General features: G+C 39.4%; 1 protein-coding gene across 1 annotated transcript in view; it reads left to right on the top strand.

Moving 5' to 3' along the window:
* Positions 1-24,910, top strand: part of LOC125233638 (poly(A)-specific ribonuclease PARN-like) — a 47,759-nt gene that overhangs the window by 7,432 nt on the left and 15,417 nt on the right. The window contains exons 8-11 of the mRNA XM_048139706.1: positions 827-1,066; positions 3,722-3,808; positions 4,491-4,630; positions 5,138-5,178. Coding sequence (XP_047995663.1) covers positions 827-1,066; positions 3,722-3,808; positions 4,491-4,630; positions 5,138-5,178 — 508 coding nt within the window. The remainder of the gene's footprint in view (positions 1-826; positions 1,067-3,721; positions 3,809-4,490; positions 4,631-5,137; positions 5,179-24,910) is intronic.

Raw genomic sequence — 24,910 nt, forward strand, 5'->3', positions numbered from 1 at the left:
TGTTATAAATCTTAGGTACAAGATAAGATCTGGATGATAAGGGATGTTGATTTGTCGATCACTGTCCTGATAATTGTTCCCGCGAACGGACTCTTTCTTAGGGTCGGTTGCACCAAACCATCTGTCACCGTGAAAGCGTTCGTTAAATTTTATTGTATGGGAAGTTCCATAGACGTCTGCTGCGTGACGATGAAGTGTCTGTCAAATGCGGTTGACGCAACTGACCCTTAGCCATGTTACATGAAAATCGGTCTACTATGTCGCGGGGTTTTTTTCAAAATTTTAATTTTGTTGTTAGGTTATTAATAGGTTTTTTTACTGAAAGGAATGTACCATATGTGTTTTTTAAATGTTTTGCTTTTTGGCGCCTTTCCTACATTTTGGCGCCTAGAGCGGCCGTTCTACCCTAGATCCGGCCCTGTCTATCCTCGTAAGGCCTACCATAGTTAGTTTTCCAATTTTAATTTGAACCCTGGTCTAGAGTAAATTGGTCAGAATTTCGTTTGACTCATTTGTGTTTCTTGTCACATCTCTATATTGACAATCCTGCACTAACTAAGGTTTCTGTTTGATCCAATGGTTGACTGGTAGAGAATGCCTTAAGGCATTAAGTCCGCCATTTGTACAATTTTATGTCGTGCAATAAAGTCTAAATAAATAAATAAATAAATAAAACAATGAAACAAAAGAAATGCTAATTTATTCGGTTCGTGAAAGGTTCAAATTAGATTGCAACAACTGTGTACATTTGTAATGTACATTAGGCCTTATGAGGCTATAGCTCACAGAGCCTAGTATTTTTTCTAAATGTCCCAAATCATTTCAGGATCATCCCCAGGTCGAGGCTACACCCTCTCCAACGACAAGTCCCACGAGGCGGGCTACGACGCGTTCGTAACGGGGCTCTGCTTCCTGGCGATGCGCGCGCACGTGGCGCGCATGCGCGGCGAGGACGGGGCCGGGGGCGCGGGCGCGGGCGCGGCGCTGCGCCCCTTCCTCAACAAGCTGTTCCTCACCAAGACCGCCTACCAGGACTCGCCCTACATGAACATCGACGGCCCCGACCGTGAGTGCATGCTGATACATTTGTGCCGCACCCAGACTGACATAACACGATTGCCGTATGCGCACCAAGCATATACACCCTGTTTTTATTGAATTCCGTTAACTTTAAGGGATGGTTCTTTAGACTAAATGCAATTAATTTCTCTAAGAAACTAGCGTCTTAACTCTTACGGTTATCGAGTTATTAAAAAAATAAAAATAATTACTGAACACGTGTGCGACAGCCTTTACCCCTTCCGAATATTATTTGTTTTGACATGTGCCGTCAATCACTTGACACTAATTTGAATATTATTCTTAAGGGTCTCTCACACAAATTAATTCATTTGTTACGTATGAAAACGATGAAAAATTTTTTTTACGAATTTAACTAAAAGTGATATACAGGGTGGTTCCTGATAACGAACCTAACGACATGTCGAATTTAACGGAAAACAAAAAAAAAACACGGTGTATATTAATGAGTGACAGAGACACTATTCTATCGCGCTCTAAGTGTCATATGCGCTTCGCGCATATATCAAGAATGACAGAGATAGCACTACTCCATTGCGTTCTAAGTGTCATATGCGCATGAGTGACAGAGACAGCACTACTTCATCGCGCTCTAAGAATGATAGGGATAGCACTAGTCCATCGCGTTCTCAATGTCATGTCACGAGTGACAGAGACAGCACTACTTCATCGCGCTCTAAGATATAGGGACAGGTTGCGGAAACTTTCCAAAAAAATCTTAAATTTCATGAAAAATTCACGAAAGTTTCACGAAAAATAAAGGGAATTTAAATTTATGAAATGGAAAATTTCCATCCATACAATTGTCCATACAAAGAATGGAAAGTTTCCGAAGTTTTCCTATGTGAAAATTTCAGAAATTTGGAAACTTTCCGTCGGCACATCAGTAGGGATAGCACTACTCCATCGCGGTTTAAGTGACATTTTGCGCATAAGTTAGGAATTACAGAGATAACATTACTCCGTCGCGGTTTATGTATTTTCCTCGTAACCTCTAGTGTGTGTGTAGTTGTTGTCGCATGGCTACTTGTTCGTGGTGGACCTCTGCTTCCTGGCGCGCGGCGCTCCGCCCCTTCCTTAACAAGCTGTTCCTCACCAAGACCGCCTACCAGGACTCGCCCTATATGAACATGGACGGCCCCGACCGTGAGTGCATGCTGATACATTTGTGCCGCACCCAGACTGACATAACACGAGTGCCCTATGCGCACCAAGCATATATATTAATGAGTTATAGTAATAACTGACAGAGACAGCACTATTCTATCGAGCTCTAAGTGTCATATGCGCTTCGCGCATATATCAAGAATGACAGAGTTAGCACTACTCCATCGCGTTCTAAGTGTCATATGCGCACGAGTGACAGAGACAGAACTACTTCATAGCGCTCTAAGAATGATAGGGATAGAACTAGTCCATCGCGTTCTCAGTGTCATGTCACGAGTGACAGAGACAGCACTACTTCATCGCGCTCTAAGATATAGGGATAGGTTGCGGAAACTTTCCAAAAAAAACTTAAATTTCATGGAAAATTCACGAAAGTTTCACGAAAAATAAAGGGAATTTAAATTTATGAAATGGAAAATTTCCATCCATACAATTGTCCATACAAAGAATGGAAAGTTTCCGAAGTTTTCCTATGTGAAAATTTCAGAAATTTGGAAACTTTCCGTCGGCACATCAGTAGGGATAGCACTACTCCATCGCGGTTTAAGTGACATTTTGCGCATAAGTTAGGAATTACAGAGATAACATTACTCCGTCGCGGTTTATGTATTTTCCTCGTGACCTCTAGTGTGTGTGTAGTTGTTGTCGCATGGCTACTTGTTCGTGGTGGACCTCTGCTTCCTGGCGCGCGGCGCTCCGCCCCTTCCTCAACAAGCTGTTCCTCACCAAGACCGCCTACCAGGACTCGCCCTACATGAACATCGACGGCCCCGACCGTGAGTTCTCACAGGCTACGTGACACACATAGCCCTGTCGACCAAAAATGTGGTTTACCACCCTACGGTTGAGGTTCGTTTGAACGTCATGAGACAACAAGGTCGATTTCCGATTGCAATAATATTATGTCAGTGACAATTGCTCTCTCTATATATGATATTTACGTCATGCCATGTGTCAAGTCAACCTTAGCGATCGTTAGAGCTCACAGAAACATTTGTCAAAACTGGTAGACCACTTTTTTGGCCCACTGTACCTAGTGCACCTGACACGAGTGCCATATGCGCAACATCATCCTCCTTGCGTTATCCCGGGATTCGCCACGGCTCATGGCAGCCTGGGGTCCGCTTTGACAACTAATCCCAAGATTTGATGTAAACACTAGTTTTACGAAAGCGACTGCCATCTGACCTTCCGACCTGAAGGGTAAACTAGACCTTATTGGAATTAGTCCGGTTTCCTCACGATGTTTTCCTTCACCGAAAAGCGACTGGCAAATATCAAATGACATTTCGCACATAAATTCCGAAAAAGTCAGTGGTGCGAGCCGGGGTTCGATCCCGCGACCTCCGGAGCGAAAGTCGCACGTACTTACCGCTAGGCTACCAGCGCTTTCTGCTACCAGCGCTTCCCTGAAAAAGGGTAAATGCCTGCAAAAGGGTGAAAAAATAATTTAATATGAATATGTTGTTCACAGCTTCACCATCCAGAGACCACGTGTTCCACCTCACTTTCCCCATGGAGTGGCAGAGGAATGACATCAATCAATTATTTAGTCCTTTTGGTAAGATACAACTGATATACATATCAAACATGTAGAATTCAGCACAAAAAAGCTTTAGGGCATAACACGAGAATTGCAGCTATTTCAATCAAATCCGTAATGCACGAGAAAATACTGTCAATTTAATATCCAAGCCATGAAAGGTTGACAGACACAACTTCGCTTTCTTAGCGTCTTCAGAAGTATTAGAAGAGTTGCATGTCGTATGCGACATTCTCATGGTATTGGCGACATCTAGGAAATATTCTGACCGGCCAACCTCATTGAATTAGACCGATATTCTTACAAATTTCCCTAAACTGAAGCACAATGAACAATTAGACTTATATTGCCCGGGACCATGATTACCTTTTTGATTTTTGTCGAGCTCCCGATATTTCGACGCAGTTGCATCATGATCACGGAAAACCTTTTCCGTTTTCCGTGATCATGATATCACGGTATATAGACGGTCAATATAATCACGGGTTATATCCCGGTCGATATAAGTCTAATAAAAATAACCGTGAATCATTCAAAACTCACAATGAAAAATACTCATTAATTCGTGGATGCCGTTAAGGTTAAAACTGCTTGCCTTGTCCATAATGTCCATATGCCATTATCGTACATTTTAGTACCATTATTGCTTTCTATTTTTTTTCCTCAATACAAAAATGATAACAAAGTTTTATCTTCACAGGTCCCATAGTGGTACAGTTCATCGACGACACGTCTGCTTACGTGGCACTCTCGCGCCGCGAGCAAGCGAGAGACGTGATGCGGACGCTAGCGAGACACAAGCGGACCACGCTCGTGCCGTACGCCAAGTTCAAACACATGGTAACTATAGTAGCTCAGTTTACTTATAACGACACGTCTGCGTTCGTGCCCCATTCGCGAAGCATGCGAGTCCTCCAACCGCGTATCCAAGGGGATGTAACCTACCTAGGCCTGTAATTTGGCCCTCTGACAAAAAGCAGTTACAAAATAGTGCGAAAAAGATGCCCTGACTTGATAGGCTTTCTCACGCTGTCACTGTCAACAAATATTGAATAGCTACGAGCGGTGATAAGTGTCACAGTCAAACTCAAGTGACATCCCAACTGGAAGATTTTTTGGTTATAGTGGCAGCTCTGAATCAGCTGTGTGACGTCACTTCCCCTTTAAACTATTTTTAAGATTTTTTACAAAAAAATACGGAAAAAAAAATATTTTTGTGATCTACAGGCGTTATATCTCGAAATGATTTTCGATTTAGGGACATTGAAAATTTTGAAACGTAGTCAATTATCTTCATAGATGTCAGTTGTTCATGGTGTTCTCTTAACGATTGTTTTTTTTTCACAGGCTTCACAAGACAGCAAGCACTGGCGTAAGGAGGACGACACGTACGTATATTACATATTCTTTGTAATATCCGTCTTTGTTGGTCTCCTGACTTACTTGGCATGCAAGAAAACGGAGCCAGATCTCTAAACTTGTCGTAGTTAGATTGATTACTCTTTAAATATCCAGCAGGGCTGGAATATGATTGGCGCGACAGTACGCCTTATCGGATTGAACGAAGGTATATAAGTCTTTGCCTTTGGCTAGTCTGTGGCCAAGAAAAAAAAAGATTGATATAGTACATTGTGTATTAAGGGCGGAAAGTGAAAGACGAAGGGAGGAGAGAAAGGGCTTTAATAATTCGAGTTTGTAATCCTTCAGCCGCCCGTATACAGAAGTTGATTTAGATAGAAGAAACAAGGTTCATCTATTTGTATAGGGGCCGAGCGTGTCAAATTTTGTACTGAAGTTGTTACTGACCTGTGATTATAATGTCTCGGGCCCTTGAGTGTTCATAATTTGTGTGTTGTTGCAATTAAATATCACGTAACGCGGCATTTTTATGTTTTTGTTGACTTCAACTTACAAAAATTGACGACCGTAAGCTGCAAGCTGCGAGAAAAGACTGACAACTCAGTAGATTTTACTGAGTTCATTTGACACGCTAAGTAGATAAGTTTGCTTGATCTATAGTCTATATGACTTCTGTGCTCGCGAAATAATAACCAAATTTTAAACTAAATATATTGAAATCCCTACGTTGACATTTCGAACATTCGTCCGCCATCTTGTAATTTTTGACAGGTCGTGGAAGGCCTCACCCAGGTATTCACTTTGGGCGGTAAAATAGCTCAAGTCATTACGTATCAGTATGCAGGCATGTAATAACACTGTTTACGAGCGAGTGTGATGACAATGATTTCACACTGTAAGTGCATCTGTTTGCTTCTTTGGCGGTTGAAAGGTTAAACAAACCTTTTAAAAACCTAGTTTTTTCGTAGTAGTGTTGACACCTAGTAAAACTTTCCTGGTGATTAAGTACGGATTATTTGATGAATGTTATTATTGTACACTTGTACGCATTCCAGTTTATTTTTATTAGTATTTTTAGAATTTTTTGCCGTCTTGTGTAAGTTTTTTATGCATATAGGCTATGATCTGAGACTATAAAATTGTGTTAGATATACAAACTAAGTATATGTTGTAAACGAAAGCAGAGGCGGCTCACTCCGCGTTTCTTCGGTACATTTCGACGGCCGCGGCCCATTAAGTTTGACAACCTTCACGCTGCGCAATAGAACTCAATGTCGCATGCAGTCCGTTGACAGGTTGTTGAGAGTGAGCCTTCTGTACTTGTACTTTTATATATTCTGTGTTAGGATTTAAGAAGGACCACAGATTTATAAAATTACGGACTAGTTCAGTATCTTAGAATAGTGCTTTACCTTCTGTTTTATTTTGTGTAATCGTTTACTTTATGTAAAAGTTATATATAATATAATGAATGATTGCGGCTAGCGAGACCGTAAGAACGAATATTAATAATATAGGTAGAAATAGGATATAATTGTGGATGTTATATAACATTAGACAATTGTGGCATTGGAAGATACAGGGTTGCTCGAAATATTAGATCTTAGTTAATTTTTGAAATTTTTTACTAACAAGTTTAAATGAAACGTACAAACTTGCTATTTCACAAAATGTTATTTTCGTTATTCACAAACACAAACTTTTTAAATTTAATAATAACGTGCACTGAAATAAAAAAATATGTATTTTGGGTATTTTTGGTGATAGTACTTATTACAATTTTTAACTTATGCCATACTTTACATGCTGATATCAGCATCAGTTTAAAATTCTATTATGTGAAACCAATAGATATCTATATAACAATGTGACTCTAACATTAAAGAAAGAAAGAAATAAATATTATATAACATCATAACTAGATGTAAGTCTAACACTCACTTGCACAATGTCCAATAGCACCTGTAACAGTATTCTGACGATTGATATTTCTATCGCGTTTTTTTTGCGCTTTTGAAGGTGTATGACATAACTTGTATGCTATAGTGCAATCAATCAGTGTGCGTAGCCGAATGTTCAAACGCTGACGAAACGCTCATAATATTTCTTTCGTAGCTATCTGTCTCGATCGCTCTTGCGTATTGGCACTACATTTCTGCGGCGTTTCGCATCTCAGAAATGCCATTCGGCTACGGGGCAAGTACAGAGGATTTTGCCAGTCACTGAAAATGTCCCGTGTTTAGTAATTTGAATACTATAATACATAATAAATTATAAAACACATGCCCAAAAGCAGATAAAAAGTATTAACAGCCGATGCGACTCTTATGCAAGTGAGTAAAAAAGTAATTAATGTAAGATCTCATAGAAATGTAAATTTTATTAATAAATATTTCTTTTACACATTTGTTTTATTTGTTAGAGTCATATTGTTTGTATAGCGTGATTTTTAAATAGATAATTGTTTAAGGAGTTAACACTACAGTTCATTTCCATCACAACCATCTACTCAAAAATAAATACTTTCCACGTAATCTTTTTTTGAGATTTTCTCTACCGTAGAAAGATAATTTAAAATACTGATTACAACATGTACATTCGTGTGTCATAAAAGTTTAATAATTTTACTATTTGTTTCGCTGAGTTCGTGCTAAAGACATCCTGAAAAGCGCAACGCAGATTTTCTTGCCTTAATGACCCTACTACCTGTACATGATATGATATTGGAAAATATTTTTGGTTGACTCCGGCTGAATAAGGATTTGTGTGGCAAATTAACTTTAATTTTTTGTTCCTTAAATAATATTTATTTATTTATTTATTCTTTATTGCACATAAAAAAATAAGTACAAATGGTGGACATAATGCCTTAAGGCATTCTCTACCAGTCAACCACTGGGTTAAAAAGAAACATTTGGTACGTGCAGGCATCGTGACAGAAAACAATAATCAGATATCACTTTCTATTCTACTATTTACAAATTAAAACTATTATCATTAAATACTATAATGAGGGGATGAACTTACACATATACTCTATAAGATATACTTACATAAACAGCTACTTATATACATAATACCTACATGTACCTACAACGAAACGTTAATCACGAGCCAGTGAAGTGCTTACGAACCATGCGTTTGAAAATAAATTTACTTGGAGCTTTTCTAATATTTAGTGGAAGGCCGTTCCACAGGCGTATTGCCTGGACTGTAAAAGAGTTGGTCATGAAACCGGTGCGATGAGGCGGAATGGAAAGCTTGAGGCTGCGGGAGGTACGGAGAACACACCCGGGGCGAGCAGAAACAAACTTGAACTTGGACTTGAGATATTCCGGTGTATTCGGTTCAAAAAGGACAGAGTAAAGGGAAGTTAACAATCTCAATGACCTACGCTCTCGGAGGGTTAGCCAATTAAGTCGCTTACGATAAGCTGATACGTGGTCGTATTTCCGAAGGCCAAATATGAACCTAATACAATTGTTAAGCAATCTGTCCAGTTTGTTGTGTGTGGTTTCCACAACGTTGGAGTAGCACACATCAGCATAATAATGTTTATTTCAAAATCAACCTGTAGCCATCCCAAAAATACCCTGCTTAGGTAACATATATACAACCAAGGATCATTTATATAGGATTTACAATTTTCATACTAAGAATCATACCTCATTTTTTTAGCGCCACCTACTACATTTTTTTTTTCAAAATGTGTATTGACGTGATATCATGATATTAATAAAGAAATATGTCATTTGTTCTTAATGGAATGGGAAAATATGATTTTGGCCACTTCCAGGCTGCAAACAGCGCCATCTAGTTTTAAGCCTAAAAAACTCATACATTTCAGGGGTACGCTTTTTTGTATGGGCGTTGTCAGTCCCGTATTATATCGTTCTTGATACCTAAAACCAAATATTTTTTTGCATATTTGACATACTCCTGCCTAATACAATACCAGCTTCATCCTGTCAAACCTTTAACAAGCACTCGGCCTTTAGAATGTCTTACTAGCTGCCTCAGTTAAACCATAGATTAAATATAAGAAGATCATACCATCCCATACATTAAAATGCGACCGCCTTAGAACGTGCATACACTACACCACACATAGATGGCGCCACAAAAAATGTCCTGTAGCTTTCGATTATACTTGTAGATTACAAATAATGGATGGCATCAAGGCATTTTTTTTGGCGCCATTCATGTGTGGTGTAGTATATGCGCGTTCTTAGGCGGTCGCATTTTAATGTATGGGATGGAATGATATTTAATCTATGGTTAAACGGGAAACCTATATCTAATTTACGGAATATGTTTCAAAAGTAAAATAACCGTTTAAACCAGAGACTAGTAAATATTCTAGACAATTGTAGACTAACAACCCCCTCTTTTTGAGCTTTGCGATGGTTTTTGAACCTGTACAAAGAGGAGAAACAATGGGATCGTCTAGTAGAAGAATAGTGTAGAAATGTTGGCAGTGAATGCATTAAGACGATACAGGAGGGGTCAATTCTCCATACAAACGCTCTCGACTATTTCCTGGTTTTTGAAAATAGAGCAATGATTTTTTCAACACATTTTATTATTATTTTCATCTGTGTCGGACCGCTTTGATTTTTTTGATATTCTTATTTTTAAAGACGCTAGAGCCCATCAAAAAATTTCATGTGCGTGTGGATTGAGTGAGCACCTTCCGAAAATAAAAAAAATATGCTGATCATTTAGTAAAAGTTCTAAAACAATTGTAAAACGAATCTCTGAATTTGTAAAAAGATAAATCAAAAGATACAGTCATTAACATGTGCTCACTCAGTTCTCTTCTCACAGACTACCAACGAAAACAGTGAATGTATTCATTTAACATATAATATTTATATACTAACATTTAGTAAAAAATATGCCAACCTACCTCTATAAATTTTAGATCACCTAGTTACGTATTTAATTTTTTACAAATAGTTTCTTATGCTCACTCAATCCTCACACTTTTGAAAAGCCGAATTTTGATGAAAAACATAAGATTTAGACCGCACACGCACACAAAAATTTCCAAAAACGGCCTCATTGATTATGGCGCAAAAAAGGCGTGGTATTCAAAATTGGTAACAATTAGCCAAAAAAACTAAACGGTCCGACACAGATTATAGTGCAAGAAGTGGTTCATTATATGTATGTCAGGTCGAAACTTCGGATGGCCTGTGCTGGATGGATCTGTACTGAAAAACGTCGTACGATACATCGCCACTCGTATCGAACTTCCTTTTTTAGGGTTCCGTAGTCAACTAGGAACCCTTATAGTTTCGCCATGTCTGTCTGTCCGTCCGTCCGCGGATAATCTCAGTAACCGTAAGCACTAGAAAGCTGAAATTTGGTACCGATATGTATATCAATCACGCCAACAAAGTGCAAAAATAAAAAATGGAAAAAAATGTTTTATTAGGGTACCCCCCCTACATGCAAAGTGGGGGCTGATATTTTTTTTCATTTCAACCCCAACGTGTGATATATTGTTGGATAGGTATTTCAAAATGAATAAGGGTTTACTAAGATTGTTTTTTGATAATATTAATATTTTCGGAAATAATCGCTCCTAAAGGAAAAAAAAGTGCGTCCCCCCCCCTCTAACTTTTGAACCATATGTTTAAAAAATATGGAAAAAATCACGAAAGTAGAACTTTATAAAGACTTTCTAGGAAAATTGTTTTGAACCTATCAAGTTCAGTAGTTTTTGAGAAAAATACGGAAAACTACGGAACCCTACACTGAGCGTGGCCCGACACGCTCTTGGCCGGTTTTTTACGCACTTGTATCGTAATGTACTATTTCGCAATATCTTTTAACTGAGTTGTTCTGAATGGACATATTTTTTTGATAAATCTAGTTTATATTACTACATAGTATATTTAGCTAAAATTCCCAAATTAAAAGGGGGGGCTCCTTTCCATTTTAGCATTTTCGCCCCTGTAGCGTCTTAAAGAAGTATTTTTCAATCTTTTTCATGACTCGGCCCTCTGTATGTAACATTTAGTCCGTCGCACTACTCCCTTAGTATTACGTATACGCCGTATGTATTCCTCTTTGGCTACTATGGTTAGTAACGGCTTTGCGGTCTGCCAGGGGGTCGCGACCTTAAAAAACCCTGCATCAAAGATACAGTTCCCTACGTATGAAAATATCGTTACGATCAAAGTGTTATTAAAAATTAAAATTTTGAAAAAACCCCCTACCGCGACATAGTAGACCGATTTTCATGAAACATGGCTAAGAACACTCCCGACTAACTCAGCTTTCAGACAAAAAAAAACGAAATCTAAATCGGTTCATCCGTTTGGGAGCTACGATGCCACATACAGACACACACACAGACAGACAGACACGTCAAACTTATAACACCCCGTCGTTTTTGCGTCGGGGGTGAAAAATATGTATAGTACACTGAATCAATACTCAATGTACACAGTAGGTTTCTAACTAACCTAACCACAAAATTAAAATTTTGAAAAAAACCCCGACCGCGACACAGTGGACCGATTATCATAAAACATGGCTAAAAACACTCCCGACAGACTCGGCTTTCAAACAAAAAAAACTAAATCGAAATCGGTTCATCCGTTCGGGAGCAGAGCTACGATGCCACAAACAGACACACACACAGACAGACAGATAAACAGACAGACAGACAGACACGTCAAACTTATAACACCCCGTCGTTTTTGCGTCGGGGGTTAAAAATGGTTTGTCCCGATTGTCAGTCTTCATTATTTTCTAGACTCAAGTTTAAACATAGGTTCGTTAAACAAAGTCGCGTATTCTGTAACGGCACAGCGTATTTCAGTTCGCATTCTAGTTTTATAGGAGCTATTGTACGGCGAGGAATCGTGAGAGGATATCGGTAGGGCGACCACGCTGCAAGTACTATTTAAAACTCCGTATTTTTAGTGATATGTAGATTGTACATTTAATGCTTAAGTGTCTCACGCTTTTTCGATTGAGCATTTTCAGTTGCGGTGCACTCGTCACAATTTATTTTCGTGATGTGTATGTGTGTGTGATTTTTTCACGCCGCTTCTGCCATCTGCATTCAGAAGCTCGCATTTGTAGCTACAAGTTACACACAAAATATTGGGAGTTGCAGTCTTCTCAACTGCATGGTTTGGTCACCCTAGTGCTGGACAATGGCGCGTGGCGATAGTGCGACCCCGCGACCTCGCGCGGCTTCCGCCGTCTGCATTCAAAAGCGCGCATTTGTAGCTACAAGTTACACACAAAATATTGGGAGTTGCAGTCTTCTCAAATGCATGGTTTGGTCACCCTAGTGCTGGACAATGGCGTGTGGCGATAGTGCGACCCCGCGACCTCGCGCCGCTTCCGCCATCTGCATTGAGAAGCGCGCATTTGTAGCTACAAGTTACACACAAAATATTGGGAGTTGCAGTCTTCTCAACTACATGGTTTGGTCACCCTGCTGGACAATGGCGCGTGGCGATAGTGCGACCCCGCGACCTCGCGCCCCTTCCGCCACCTGCATTCAAAAGCGCGCATTTGTAGCTACAAGTTACACACAAAATATTGGGAGTTGCAGTCTTCTCAACTGCATGGTTTGGTCACCCTAGTGCTGGACAATGGCGCGTGGCGATAGTGCGACCCCGCGACCTCGCGCCGCTTCCGCCGTCTGCATTCAAAAGCGCGCATTTGTAGCTACAAGTTACACACAAAATATTGGGAGTTACAGTCTTCTCAACTGCATGGTTTGGTCACCCTAGTGCTGGACAATGGCGCGTGGCGATAGTGCGACCCCGCGACCTCGCGCCGCTTCCGCCATCTGCATTCGAATGCGCGCATTTGCATGTCGCCGACACGTGCCAGCCTTTACATTGCTTTTAATATTGTTGGCGAATCAAAACTAAGCTGAGGATTGCAGTCTTTTCAAGTTTATGGTTTATTGTTGGAGAGGCAATTCGTACAGGGTAGTATGATGGATCGTAGATGTTTTTAAAGGATTTTTTTTACACATTTTAAAACAATTTGGGCTACTACCATTTCATTATTTATTTGATAATATACAAGTAATGATAGATATACAAGTCTACAAATTATTCGCAAGCCGTTTGTTTGGTTCGAAAACGCGGCGGAGGCGGGCGGGCGGGTGGTCTAGTTGTGAAGACGTTAGCCGCGTAAGCTGAAGACCCGGGTTCGATTTCCGGCTCGGCCACCAGTGGGCCTTGTCGTTTATTCTTTCGTGTATGATATCTATTTAAATTCGAAAAACAAAGTTATTACGATCTTTCAACGCATTACAGGGGATTTATAATATAATATGTGTTCAGTTATCTAAAGCTAGTACCTATTGTTAAACTAGTAGTGCCATCTCTGAAGTGTCTGCGACCCTTTATGCTCCGTTCACTTCTAGTCCAGTAGACTTCCAATCCAGTGATCGAACCTAGCACTGAAGTGGATCGAATGAACCTTAGATGGTCGTTAACTGTGTGTTGTTCAGAACCTTTTTGCCTGTCACAGCTAGGTATTTTAACTGTGGAATTAACTGTCGCCTGCGGTATTTCCCGATCGATACGATATACAAACCTTCAACAAAAGAGCGTAGAGCGTACTTCCGTCACGACATTGGTCTAACCGCGACAGCGGTGAGCGGCGGCCATACATTGGAGCGAGACACAGCTATGGGACTTTTCATTCGCACGTATGGCTGCCGCTCACCACTGTCGCGCTTAGACCAATGTCGTGGCTGAGCGACCTGTCTGGTGCTTCGATTGTCCATGTGTGGCTGCGATCGCTTGCATCAGGCAATCCGTATGCTCTAATACCTATTTACCTCGAATCTCATAAAAAAAAAATACCATGCCGTGAATTTCAAATGTTAAATTAATAAGTACATTTACAGTATTTAACATTTAAAAGAGCACTAGATTTATTTCTTACATTATTCCAGTGACACTGAATTGAGAGTTACTGGAATCACAAGTTCCAGTTCCAGATTATTCCGGTTAGGTGTCATCCATCATGTGACATATAAAATTCGAATTTTTGATATTACGGTTTTCTATTGCTACTGGAGTTGATGTGAACGGGGCATTAAGCCCACGTCATCATTTGCAAGTCAGCTGCCGTGCGTGCAAGACGTGTCGATCTGACGATTCCCGCCCACCCACTTTTATATTCGATGGTGTTCGCAACAGCTAGGAATATGATTTAAGAGAATTTATTCTCATTGAGAAGCTACGTCAAACTCCTTTAATGTTTTGAATATTGTTGGATCTAACTAGTAGGTGGCTGACTGGGGCCACGGACGTACCTAATGTCCTATCAAGTGCAGGGTGAAATAAAAAGGACCGGCCCTTCTTTGCATGGTGACTATTGAAGTCATATGAACAACTTTTATTATGGTCCAATGTGGATATCGCGAAAAAAAATTTTGGCTGTTCCATAGAAATAAGCGGCATCATGTCAATCGGAATGTATGGAACCGCCAATTTTTAGGGTTCCGTCACACCTCGGACACTGGCGATCAAATATACGAGTATGAAAGAGACGCGTTCCTAGCACACAGTCTTATCTCGTGTAGGTGAACGCGTACCATGCTTGTATGAGTGAAATATGTCAGGTCGACTGTTCGCGTTCTTGACAGACGGTAACTGAGGTAACCGAGAGGGGGTGGGCGGCACTTTAAGCGGGGAACAGGAGTGGCCATACTGTTCGATAATACTCTTTATTATACTGTGGTTCCGTAGTCAACTAGGAACCCTTATTGTAAGTTTGTCTGGTCCTTTTTATTTCTCCCTGTATAAACGTCTTACGCGCTTCAATCCCGTGATTCCATTCCCGTGAAGAGGGGCCTTTACAATAGGCTACTTGCCTCCTAGTCAAATCAGCTTCTTTTTAAGAACTGTCAAAATGAATTTGAACGACTTGCTAATATGGAATTTATATGAAATCGAATTGAGTGACGTCAAGGTCAACTCATTTACTTTATATTTTTCTACCTGACTTATTAAATAGAAATTGTATTTAAAAATATTGTCCACGTTTTTCTTATAATTATGTGATGCTTTATTTCGTGCATGGTATAAAATATTTTATTTTAACTACAGTCAAGTTCCCTATTTGCCCGAAACATGTCGCGGCAATAGCGATATAATAACGTGAGTACAACCGTAGTTTCATAAAATAAAGGACTAGATCTTAAAACCGAGAAATTATATTCGGAGCAGGTTTCTACTATAAATTCTTAATGAAGATTATTATGAACATTAGAGGCAAAATTATCAAAGTGCAGTTACTAACAAAAGATAATTGAATAAAGATACACTAATCCGATTAGAGAAATTAAGTTTCGCTTACATAGTAGTGGTAATTAGTTACATTATACACTACTATGTAAGCAAAAATGAGTAGGTAGTAATGCATAATGTAGAATCGTAGATGACCATATCCATTGCTATATGTAGTTTTAACAGAGTTCTTTGCATAATAAACTTGGTATAACACTCTTCTTAAGACGATACAGGAGGGGTCAATTCTCCATACAAACGCTCTCGACTATTTCCTCCCTGGTTTTTGAAGATAGAGCAATGATTTTTTCAACACAGATTATTATAATTTTTATCTGTGTCGGTTTGATTTTTTTGATATTCTTATTTTTAAAGACGCTAGAGCTCATCAAAAATTTCCAAAACAGTTAGCCAAAAAAAACTAAACGGTCCGACACAGATTATTTCATTGTTATTCAAATTCTCAAATTTCGTTACAATTGATTAAGTTTTGAAGGAGGAAACAGTCGAGAGCGGATCCTCGATTTTAAAGATTTTTTCGCAATATCTTTTAACTGAGTTGTTATAATGGACAATTTTTTTCGATAAATCTAGTTAATAACACTAGTATATTAAACTAGAATTCCCAAATTGAAAGGGGGGCTCCTTTCCATTTTAGCATTTCGCTCCTGTAGCGTCTTAATATTAAGTCGCTTAAGCATAAGTACAGTTAGTGTCAAAAATATGTATGTATCCACAACCTTAACGTCTAAGGAATAAAGTCCTGTACATATTTTTGGCACGTTGTCCGTTTCTATATTTAATACCGTGACTACACAAGACTCTTAATATGAAGAGTCTCTTAAGCATAAGTACGCTCTAACAGGTAATTCGTATAAAGATACTAGCAAATTTCGACTTAACGGTAAGCGACAATGTGGTACCTTTTACTAGAAAACGTTGCTAATAATGGTAACCTGAGTTAATTTTTATATCAGCACTATCTAATGCAAATTAGTCGATGGCATTTAAATTTATCTCTATGTCTTGATACAAGAATGTTACATGGAAATTATCAAAGAGATGTTAAAAAGCGCCATTTTGTTAGTAAGTTGCTTATTTCTTAGATAAGGAAATTGTCGCCGCCTTTGACAAACCTTTTACCGTATCGAGAGATTAAATTCACTACACTATTATTGATGCTAAACTTTTTGCTACTCAATTGCAATTCCTTTTTATACACGAACCGGAAGCCAATGAAATGTCGAGAACGAAAAAAATGTCGCGTGTTGACTAAAACTTACTATTTAAAATGAGAACCTCTTGTCTTGAATAAAAGCCGCCTCGCTTTGACTTCTTAATAATAAAGTACCTAATTTTTGAACCTAAAGCACTGGCCGCCAAATGAACTCCAGGAACCTTATAAAAACAAAGAAAATGTTGATGCTTACGTGGCATTGTTTTTAGGGTTCCGTATCAAAAATGTACAAAAGGAACTCTTATGGCGACGCTCTGTCCGTCTGTCTGTCTGTCACATTTCTAAATATCTCGAGAAATACCTGCATAAGTAGGTAATTATATCGTTTTCTACAGGATGCCAGACGAGTAATTTTTTGAATTGTTGATCTAGATATTGTCAACAAAAAGGTTAAATTTTACTTCACATGTCACGATGTCCACTGTCGTTTCTTACCGCTATTCCAAAATGTCAAAACTGTCATCTTGACGGCGTTTAACTCGTTTCGGATGTCATGATCGGGTGATAATCCTTTGACCTTCCCTTTAGCAAAGTAAATTGATGGTACTTTTTGTTTTTTACTGACTTTATACTTTAGTTTTAATGAAGAAGTCCTTTGTCGCAACGAATTAATAAGTATATGTGACGTCAATGGATATTTGCTCACTCTGTTTACTCACTTCCTCATTTTTAACCCCCGACGCAAAAACGACGGGGTGTTATAAGTTTGACGTGTCTGTCTGTCTGTTTGTTTGTTTGTCTGACTGTCTATCTGTCTCTTAGTTTGTGTGTGTGTCTGTCTGTGGCATTGTAGCTCACGAACGGAAAAACCGATTTAGATTTAGTTTCTTTTGTTTGAAAGCTGAGTTAGTCTTAGCTTTCAAACAAAATTGCTTCGGGAGTGTTCTTAGCCATGTTTTATGCTAATCGGCCCACTATGTTGGGTTTTTTTTTCATAATTTAAATTTTCTTGTTAGGTTATAAAATAAAAAGTTATGATCTTTCAAATGGCAATTACGCCCACAAACACAGATCCTGCTCTGATTTGTTTGTACAAGCTTTAATCGAAAACTCAGCTTATAACATTCGTCCCCGATGTACCGATAAGCGAACAAATGATACATACACAACCGAAACGACATACAACCGAACCATATTCCTTTTGAATTTCAACTGCAATTCCTTTTATTACCGTTGGATTTTGAATGAACGAGTGTTTGGAGTTGTTACGTTTTGTGTTGGGAAGGAACAAAAGTCAAAAACAATCCGCGCATCGTAAAGCGTCATCGCGCGTGCTCGGGACGTGTGTTCTCATTGGCTGCACGACTGCGCGCGAGTTTAGCTCGCGGGCGAACCATCGAAACGTGAGCTAGTCTGTAACTAGTCTGCGGGCCAATTACCTATGCATACGCCTCGCGATTGAAAGAGACAATACCGATATTCTAAATACGTCCATATCCGTATTTTTACTAGTATATTGCCAATTTGCCAGAATGATGTGCATGCACATTAGTTCTTCTGACATAGATTTTAAGCTTTCCCGCTAAGCCGTTTTCGATTCTGTTAGTAGAATTTAAATCGCTAGTAGTGGAGATATTATTGAACAAATTTCACGAAATCGAATGGCCGAGATTAAAAAATCGGCCCCCTGCAGGAGATTATTAGCATTTCTGTCAGTTCTTCGGCATTGTTACTTTTTGCGACTGAACCAAAGACTAAACGCTCACTTAGACGAACTGCGAACTCGATTACGATTTTATATACGTTGGATAGTTGAGGTTACATCTACCGATCTAACCTATAAAATGTCTCATTGTAATGAATTTACATGTAAGATCTCTAACAGGTCAATTTTGTCCGGCGAATTGGCATTCTACGGACATTCTTTATTCGGTAAGCATCAATAATAACACAACAGATGCTATCTCTACTGAGTTACGTGTTCATACAAAGGAACAGCTGTTCCATAGGTAGCTTCAGATATTGTGATATGATTTGTTTATCTCACTATACACGACATACATAACATGTATGTAGTTTTTTAGGGTTCCGTACCTCAAAGAGGAAAAACGGAACCCTTATTTCCTATCATACAGGGTGTAAACCTACTACGGGCGAATCTATTAACGGTGATGAGTATAGGACATGAGAAATGTAATTTGATAACTGTTACTTAAAATTAAAATTTTTATCCATACAAAATAATTCTGCCCGCAATGTGATGCAAACACAGTTGTCATTGCTGACTGTCATCTCAACCGCGTCTGCAGTACATTGCTGCTGGGAATTTTTTGAACAATTCATTATGAGGTGAACATTAAGAGTAAAATTGCCGTCAATAGAAATTGTCAACAATGTAAACAAATTATTATATAAAATATCAATATTTGAGCACAATTTTATTACTTTAAAGGTTGAGGATCATAATGTGAGATGAATTGATTAAATTACACATGGATTTAGCCAGTATCTGATGAGTTAGAATGGAAATTAAAGACATTTTGACTACAAGGTTTGTTTACATTGTTCACAAATTCTATTGACGGCGACTTTCACTTAAAAACACCTCTTAATTAATGATAACACCAATGAATTATATGCCTGGTTTCATTTATCGCCCGTATTACGTTTACATGCTGTATACATATCGTTGTTTGAGTGACACCAATCTTCTTGAGCTTACTATTGAGCTGTCAATGCGTACAAAAGGAATGTTTTCAGTTTCGTTTCATTTATGTCACTGTTTTATTTACATGTCTCATAACAATACTAATTTGCCTCAAGATGTAAAATATTTGGAGTGGCAAAGATCCATCCTGGGGCCCAATTCTCGAAGCTACAAGTTACAATCTACAAGCGGTTGTCAATGTCTAATATGACAAGTTGGAAAGAGACTTCCGCTTGTAACTTGTAACTTTCAGTTTTGAGAAATGGGCCTCTGGTCTTCATGAGCAGTTTCAGTTTCACCAAATGGCACTATAAAAATTTTCAAAAAAATTCTAGGCTTTTAGAAAAAACAAACTGTACAATCAAGTTGATTGGCAACATTCGTCTACTTTTTTCTCCAACTGATCCATTACTAACCGTTTTTAAACTTACTAGACTTAGTTGAAATTCATTCAGCGTCCGAAACTGATCTCGTTCCCGCACATCGTTTACGGTCATTTAAGTTTCGCAGGCCATAAGCGGCGGTGTGAAAACACCCTAATTACACACCATTGCCTTGTACAGGCGGCAAAAAATGGATAACACGACATAGAACCTCCGTAACATTAGGGATATGAGACTTAATTGATCGCGTGTAAGAGACATGGGGTGCCTAGCCAGCGTGCCGGTCGCTTACGCTCGTAGCGAACGAACGAAAATGTGTGCCGCCATAATATAGAAAACCGGCCAAGAGCGTGTCGGGCCACGCTCAGTGTAGGGTTCCGTAGTTTTCCGTATTTTTCTCAAAAACTACTGAACCTATCAAGTTCCAAACAATTTTCCTAGAAAGTCTTTATAAAGTTCTACTTTTGTGATTTTTTTCATATTTTTTAAACATATGATTCAAAAGTTAGAGGGGGGGGGGGGACGCACTTTTTTTCCTTTAGGAGCGATTATTTCCGAAAATATTTATATTATCAAAAAATGATCTTAGTAAACCCTTATTCATTTTTAAATACCTATCCAACAATATATCACACGTTGGGGTTGGAATGAAAAAAAATATCAGCCTCCACTTTACATGTAGGGGGGGTACCCTAATAAAACGTTTTTTTCCATTTTTTATTTTTGCACATTGTTGGCGTGATTGATATACATATTGGTACCAAATTTCAGCTTTCTAGTGCTTACGGACGGACGGACGGACGGACGGACGGACGGACGGACAGACAGACAGACAGACAGACAGACATGGCGAAACTATAAGGGTTCCTAGTTGACTACGGAACCCTAAAAACGATACAGACATAACGCTACGCTGCAGAGTGTAAACAAATAGAGTGCTTATGATACATATATTTATTTGGCTCTACTAATCATACTAAATTTTATAATGTGATACCTATTTATGACGAGGATTTATTTATTGCCTGAGTTTTTATTTTTCTTATCGACGGAGCTGTAAGCGATAACTTCACGTAGCACAAAGCTATCCTTAACTCATCCTCACGCAGAACAAATATGTTTATTAATTGCACCATATATTTTTGCACTATTTTGAAACATTTGAAATCGTTAGATAGTTAGTTGCCACAACAATCTCTCGCACTTAGACTCTGACAACGGACTGCTATTTGCGAACGAAAGAATCTTCATGTACAGTCACCAGCAATAATATGTTACTCTTCGATGGCCTCAAAATTATGTGACACGCTCTTATGGTTCTTCCAATAAGATACTGTCATCCACATCCCCAGTTTCATCACGTATAAGCTGTCTTTAAACTGTTTACTAGACATGTGACGACCTTTCACTCGCACCATGTTAGTCCGCTCCCGAACCACACACGACTATAATTGACACACGGTCCCGTGTCAAGTGTCCAAATACGTGCGCGAAACGCCGCCGGCGCAATTTGCCCCGGACGCGTCACTCACCTGTAATTGGCTGCCATTAACTAATGAGATCCGACGATACCATCGCCGGTACGCGCAAAGCGGGTACCTATCACCGCGATCGCTCCGTTAGTTTTTGGTCGAGGGATGCGCTGAGATTTGGACGACGGCGGATTTCTCTGGCACGCGCTGCGTGTGAAGCGCTTTTTCGCCGAAACTTGTTTCCGACAGGAAGTTCGTTTATTAATATCTAATGAGATTCGACGATCGTCGGTGACCCCCTTCCCCTGCATAGACATTTGTTTGCGAGGGTTCAGCAATATCAGCATAATTTCACCCATACACACAAGTTTTTTGACGGCATATTCAAAATTGTCCTGATGCAGTCTCACATCAACAGCAACAAAACTACCGAAAAAACATTCCTCTCACTATCCGCTATAGCTTATGGCTGATGCAAATATCAAGATGGAATGTAAAATAAGTAACCGGCCCTAAAATATTGCCGAAAAAATCCTTCGCCGAATGTTAATTACCTTCACTACCCGTGTCTGTGTAAGCTCGCCGACAGCCGAAGGATACCCGACGGCGTGTCGAGATCCCCGATACCGATGTGCGAACTGGGGCCCATTTCTCAAAACTGAAAATTACAAGCGGAAGTCTCCAACTTGTAGCTTCGAGAAATGGACCCCTGATTGTTCTTACTTCTAGGGACACTGTCATCCTAACCCAACAACCAACCGTGACGAAATTGCCGAAACATCCGTTCGCCGAACATTCTCTTCACTACCCGTGTCTGTGTCACCTCCGCGACAGCCGAAGGATACCCGACGGCGTGTCGAGATCTCCGATACCGATGTGCGAACCGATTGCAGCAGATACCTGCTTGTAGCGATGCTCTCGATCGATTTCGTCACCGGTAAAAGGGTTTGCCGCGCGTTACGATAATTATAACTAACGGGTTTTTTCGTTCCAGCCAAATGCTATAATAGCTCGCTCGAAACAAAGCCAGAAAAACAAACCAACCTACATTTTTTGGCTCTAGGTATCTCCAGTAAAATACACAATTAATTACTTACTAAATAATATGTCGATGGCTTGAGCAGCAAAAGACGTATGTACTTGAGATGATCTACAGTTATTTTTAAATTCAAAATCGAATTGACACTGTCAGCTGACAATGGCTTAGCTAAGTCGATGAAATAGAGCTCCCTTAGCATAACAAAAAGCCAATCTAAAATCCACATTATCTAATCGCATAATCACTAAGGACTTTAGAAATTCCCTTCAACTTTCAAGACTTATTACATTAAATTAATCATTTTAAATCATTTACGCTCACAAACACGGTATCTGTGATCATTTCATTACCTCCATCACAAACAAATCAAGACAACCTTCAAGAGACATTTATCATGCGTCATGTACTGAAGAATACAGTCTCTAAACTGGCGTAGATATACGCTTTTATTGCAATACTAGCTTTTGCCCGCGGCTTCTATCGCGTTAAATTCGAAAATTGTGTGTGAAGATGGCGAGAAAGAGAAGCCTACACGTTAGGTTGGCAACCGTGACAAACGGACACCATTCTGTCAGTCGCCTTTGATTACGACTAATATATGTAGTATGAGAAAAGCAGGAGCGTAGGTGAATAAAATGCCATAGGTAAGCACAACGACGAAGAGCAGTATTTTGTTAACGCTAAATATATGGCGGACATTTGATTAGCTAGAAACTACTCTGCATCAGAAGATAAGAACAAATGCCCTTGGTCAACAACCATCTTGACACTTGTGAATAAATAGCTGAACAGACGGTTGTTCAGCAAGATCGTGTGTAACATGCATTGTGGACCAATCAGGCTCCCGTTCCGGATTCTAAATAGAATCGCACCCGCGTACACGCAGTTTGTCTTTCAGAAAGAGACAAAACATGTGATTCAGGCATGGGCAAGCAGGACGGTAGATCTAGATAACGTTGACGTCGGAGTAATAGCGCCACCCGACGACTTGCGATTTATCGCACGAGAGCCTTCTGTTAACGACGGTATAAGTCCTCTTTTCAAGTGTGTGGAATGTAATTCTGGAATAACAAGAGTCGGGTTACCGACACGGAAGCAGTTTCTATAAACTTTAGAATAAAAGGGAGGCTTGTTGGTCGAGACCCGGGCTCATAACGAAGCTGGCGGTCTTGGATTTGAAACTAGGGCATAGTGTGATGAGCTCATATAGAATTCATGCCTGAATCTCACATTTTCACAATGTCCTACGAATAAGTACTGGTAAAAGTATCGGAAACCATCCTCAACCTATGCTAAAAAATCAGTTTTTGCTATGGCCCAGATTAACAAATAGACCGCGTCACCAATGTTAAGAGTGTTCTACAATTCATTTGAGAATTTGTGTGTGTTTTGATCACCAAAAGATGAATTTTGGATGTTCAAATGTCTCTTATGCTAGTCTCAGACTCGGGTATACCTTCTAGCTATATGGAAATCATTATTCATACTTCACTTAATTTATCATAATGTACTTACTTCGTTGAAGGATTAACGCAATAATCGCGACCGACATCGGCGCATGCGATCTGCATAAATAAATGAGATTAATGCCTTTAAGATCATGCCCCAGGACTCAGAGCGTGATAAGAATTATTCGTCGTGATTAAATTTGTATGTATCACCAATAGATTATAAATGAAAACTCATTTTGAAACAAACGAGTTCAATTGATCGTAACTGTCTCATTATGTTTAGAATTTTGAATGGTCATTGATGGAAATGACGAGTATAACTTATATTAGCACATTTGGTGAAATCCTGGTCACGGCACCAATTATAACGTAAACGTGCAATGAAACTTCAAAAATAAACGTAGTTTCTAAAACCCCCACTGATGTCATTTGGTCGTAATTTTGATACTGTCAGTTACACAGAGTCAAAATGGACATATGGCCCATCACATATCGTACACAACCGAGACGTACGACTCGCGATTCTATCAGCTGTCAAGAGACAATATCGTATTGCACCTCTGTTGACTGCGTACCACATTCGTGTGGTAACCATTATTTATTTACAAATAAGACAGCGTACAAGACCTATCACCGTTAAACTCCGCGCATCTAAGCTTTGTTAACAAAAGCTCTCATGTTTTATCCTTTCTTGTCCTATAATCTTATTCGTTGCACAATCGCGAGCGAGTGTAATTCTTGGCCAAGCTGGTGTAACTTGAACTCAAGATACGTAAGAGCTACTCTTAATCGGTGAGCTCTGCTATACTGGTATTAAAAACCACCAAATTGGTATAAAATGCATGCTTTTTGAACAACACCTCAGGAATCCAGCCCGTTTTGCCAAGCTAACAACCCACCTCCAAAACTACAATGCCACATGTTGGTCCACTCCAGAGTCACTTAAGCCGTTTTTCTTTTATTTTTAAATCCGTTTAGAAGACTAACAACGCACGTTTAGAAGAATAATGTAGCTTTTCACTACACGCTCTAAACCCACATCGGACGCTTTAGGGGCCTGATCAGTTTAAGTTTACACAGTTAAAAGAACAATATCCCAACTCCCTTTCGTCTTGGGATGCAGATGGGCCGTTCTTCTTTTGAATTTCTATCCGTTTAGTCGAAGCTAACAACAAGGATTTAGGAGAAGAAAGGAGTATGTCAATGGATTTATCATAGTGATACTGACATTCCTGTGTTGAGGATG

Source organism: Leguminivora glycinivorella, chromosome 14 (genome assembly GCF_023078275.1).
Source record: "Leguminivora glycinivorella isolate SPB_JAAS2020 chromosome 14, LegGlyc_1.1, whole genome shotgun sequence".
In the NCBI taxonomy this organism is placed as follows: domain Eukaryota; kingdom Metazoa; phylum Arthropoda; class Insecta; order Lepidoptera; family Tortricidae; genus Leguminivora; species Leguminivora glycinivorella.